At 23.4% G+C, this 2,495-nt stretch overlaps 1 protein-coding gene across 1 annotated transcript; it reads right to left on the bottom strand.

The window, feature by feature from the left end:
• Nucleotides 1-414: 414 nt before the first annotated feature.
• PCYB_003660 (hypothetical protein) lies at nucleotides 415-1,458 on the bottom strand (the record flags this gene model as incomplete). The annotated part of the gene is made up of 2 exons (XM_004227787.1): nucleotides 415-1,299; nucleotides 1,417-1,458. The coding sequence occupies 2 exons, from the start codon at nucleotides 1,456-1,458 to the stop codon at nucleotides 415-417; spliced, it is 927 nt and encodes a 308-aa protein (XP_004227835.1).
• Between the last annotated feature and the right edge of the window lie 1,037 nt (nucleotides 1,459-2,495).

Genomic DNA, 2,495 nt, shown 5'->3' with positions numbered 1-2,495 from the left:
TCTTTCTTTAAGGTTATTTAATTATTATACATTTGCCTTATTGATATTTTCATATGAATTACAACAAAATTTACAGTTCACTTTATACATAATAATTTTGCAGTAACGATTGTTTTATGTTGTATTACAGTGGTTCAGTACATAAAGGACTTATGCTGCTTAGTATCCTATATTATAAGAATTTAATTCACTATGTACATTTCCATCAAATAATATTTCATTTCCTTCATATCCATGCAAATTGTTGTTTATTTTTCTTCTAATTCCGAGTAACACGAAATTTATCCATCTTCTAGCAGGGGTAAACTATCACAATAACAAGTAAAAAATATATAATATTATGTTAACTTAATATATGAATAAAATATTATTATTTTTATGCAATTTTTATTATATATTTGAATGAAAAATTCTTTATACCTTATATAATAAAGCTAATGAGGAAGATACACCAGCCACAGTACCAAGAGCAGTGATTGTACTTGACGGACCAGAACTGCCTGTGCTATGAACTTTATCAACCACGGTATCAAGAGCTGTGATTATACGTGACGTGTCAGAACTACCTGTGCTATGGACATCATGATGCAAGGATTCTGCTATAATTTCATTTAATGAACATTTATCTTTAAATTGGAAAACATTTTCACTTAAATATCCTTTTTCTTCTGGTATTTCATTTAGGGCAGGTATATATGTGCCATAATATAACTTAAAATAGTCCAATTTTTTACAAATATTTTCATTATCTTTATTTCTTCCATTGGAACAATAGACTTTGTTTATTTTCTTATATATATTAAAGCATTCATAAAGGAACTTCCACGCTAAACAATTAGATTCATCTGTTTTCTTCGCCAATATATTTTCAATAGTGAAAACATTGGCTACAATAATATTTATTTTTAGCATATCATTTGCTTCATTAATAACTTTTTCATAAGGAGTGTAAGAACAGATTTCTCTTTCAACACCATTCAAATTCAGTGGGTTAGATACACCGAAACATTTTTGAATAAAATCATTAGGAATATTATATTTCATTATCAAGTAGTATAACCAACTGTATATGATATCACAACGTTCAACAGTTGGGTTAATTATACTTTTATCCGTCGAATATGCTCCTAAATTTCTAATGAGTTTCTTACAGAAATCATTGTATTTAAGCTTATCCTTAACCGTAGTTTTTATAATAGAATCACAAGTAGATTCATAAAACTCTGCACCATACTCATTTTTTTCTACAGATTTCTCAAATTCGTCGTACATTTCCCATACATTTTCCAGGAAGGGATACTGTAACTAAAGATAAAATATATAATTTATAATAAAATAATTTTTCTCACTAAAAATTATGCGATATTCAAAAGAAAAAAAAAAAATCATTTTGATAAATCAGATAAAAAAAATAACATTAGCTTTCCATTCATTAATATCCAAACTAGGTTGGTCCATGTTTTAAAGGAAAATAAATTAGAACATAATTTTATACATACGAATAATAACAGTACGTAAATGCAAATATAATAATTATTTAATGTTTAATTAAAAGTATAAGTATATATTAGCATTGAATCGTTCTTTAATTGGTTTATCAATATAACCAAATATTACCTTAACTATATATGCATGAATAATAAAGAGAAATATAGATTAATGTATTAGCAAAAGACACAAAAATTTACATAAAATTCTAAGTTTTCCTAAATCTAAATGTAAGTAATAATTTACACATCTTCATAGCATTTAAGTTTATTTTATATATTTTTAAATGCTAAATTGTTTTATAATTTAATCTGAGAAATATAATATTTAAGTGTAATTCTCTAATGACAAAGAATTTATATTTAATTTCTTACAAAAATGTGATAAATATGAACATGCTTATTAAATTAAATTATATCACCTTTTTCAAAAAATAAAACAAATAATATAAATGTTTTTTCTAGATAAGTATACTATATAACGTAAAATAAATATATTTATTTAAGAATTAATGGTTTATTTTCTCATAATAATTTTAATTATAAATGTGTTATCACATAAATCACCATGATATAAAATAATGTTCTCCATATTTTAATTTTAATATATATATGAACTTATACATGAATTCGGCTATATAAAAATAAAATGAAGTATAATAATATGGTATTGTTTTATTTTATAAATTAATTTATAGTTATTTATTAGAATAGATTATGTAAATTATTTATTGTACCTAGGTATTCATTATAAGAACGAAATGATTTTGATAACATGGCACAGTAGTAAATAAAGAATATAAATATTAAGCAATCTGTACAAAAATATCTAGACTTGTAAATATTAATATAACAGATTACCAAGAAAATAATATAAATCATACGAAATTTTGAGTATATTGTTGTCTCCTTTCTTATTTTCATAAAATAGCATACTGATATCGAGCATAATAATGCATTATTTGTCTAACATATATTTATGGTAGAAATATTATTTCCCAGAAAACT

This window comes from Plasmodium cynomolgi (genome assembly GCF_000321355.1).
Source record: "Plasmodium cynomolgi strain B DNA, scaffold: 0334, whole genome shotgun sequence".
Taxonomy (NCBI): Eukaryota; Apicomplexa; class Aconoidasida; order Haemosporida; family Plasmodiidae; genus Plasmodium; species Plasmodium cynomolgi.
Note: the sequence above shows the minus strand (reverse complement) of the source record. Positions and strands in the feature narration are given on the sequence as shown.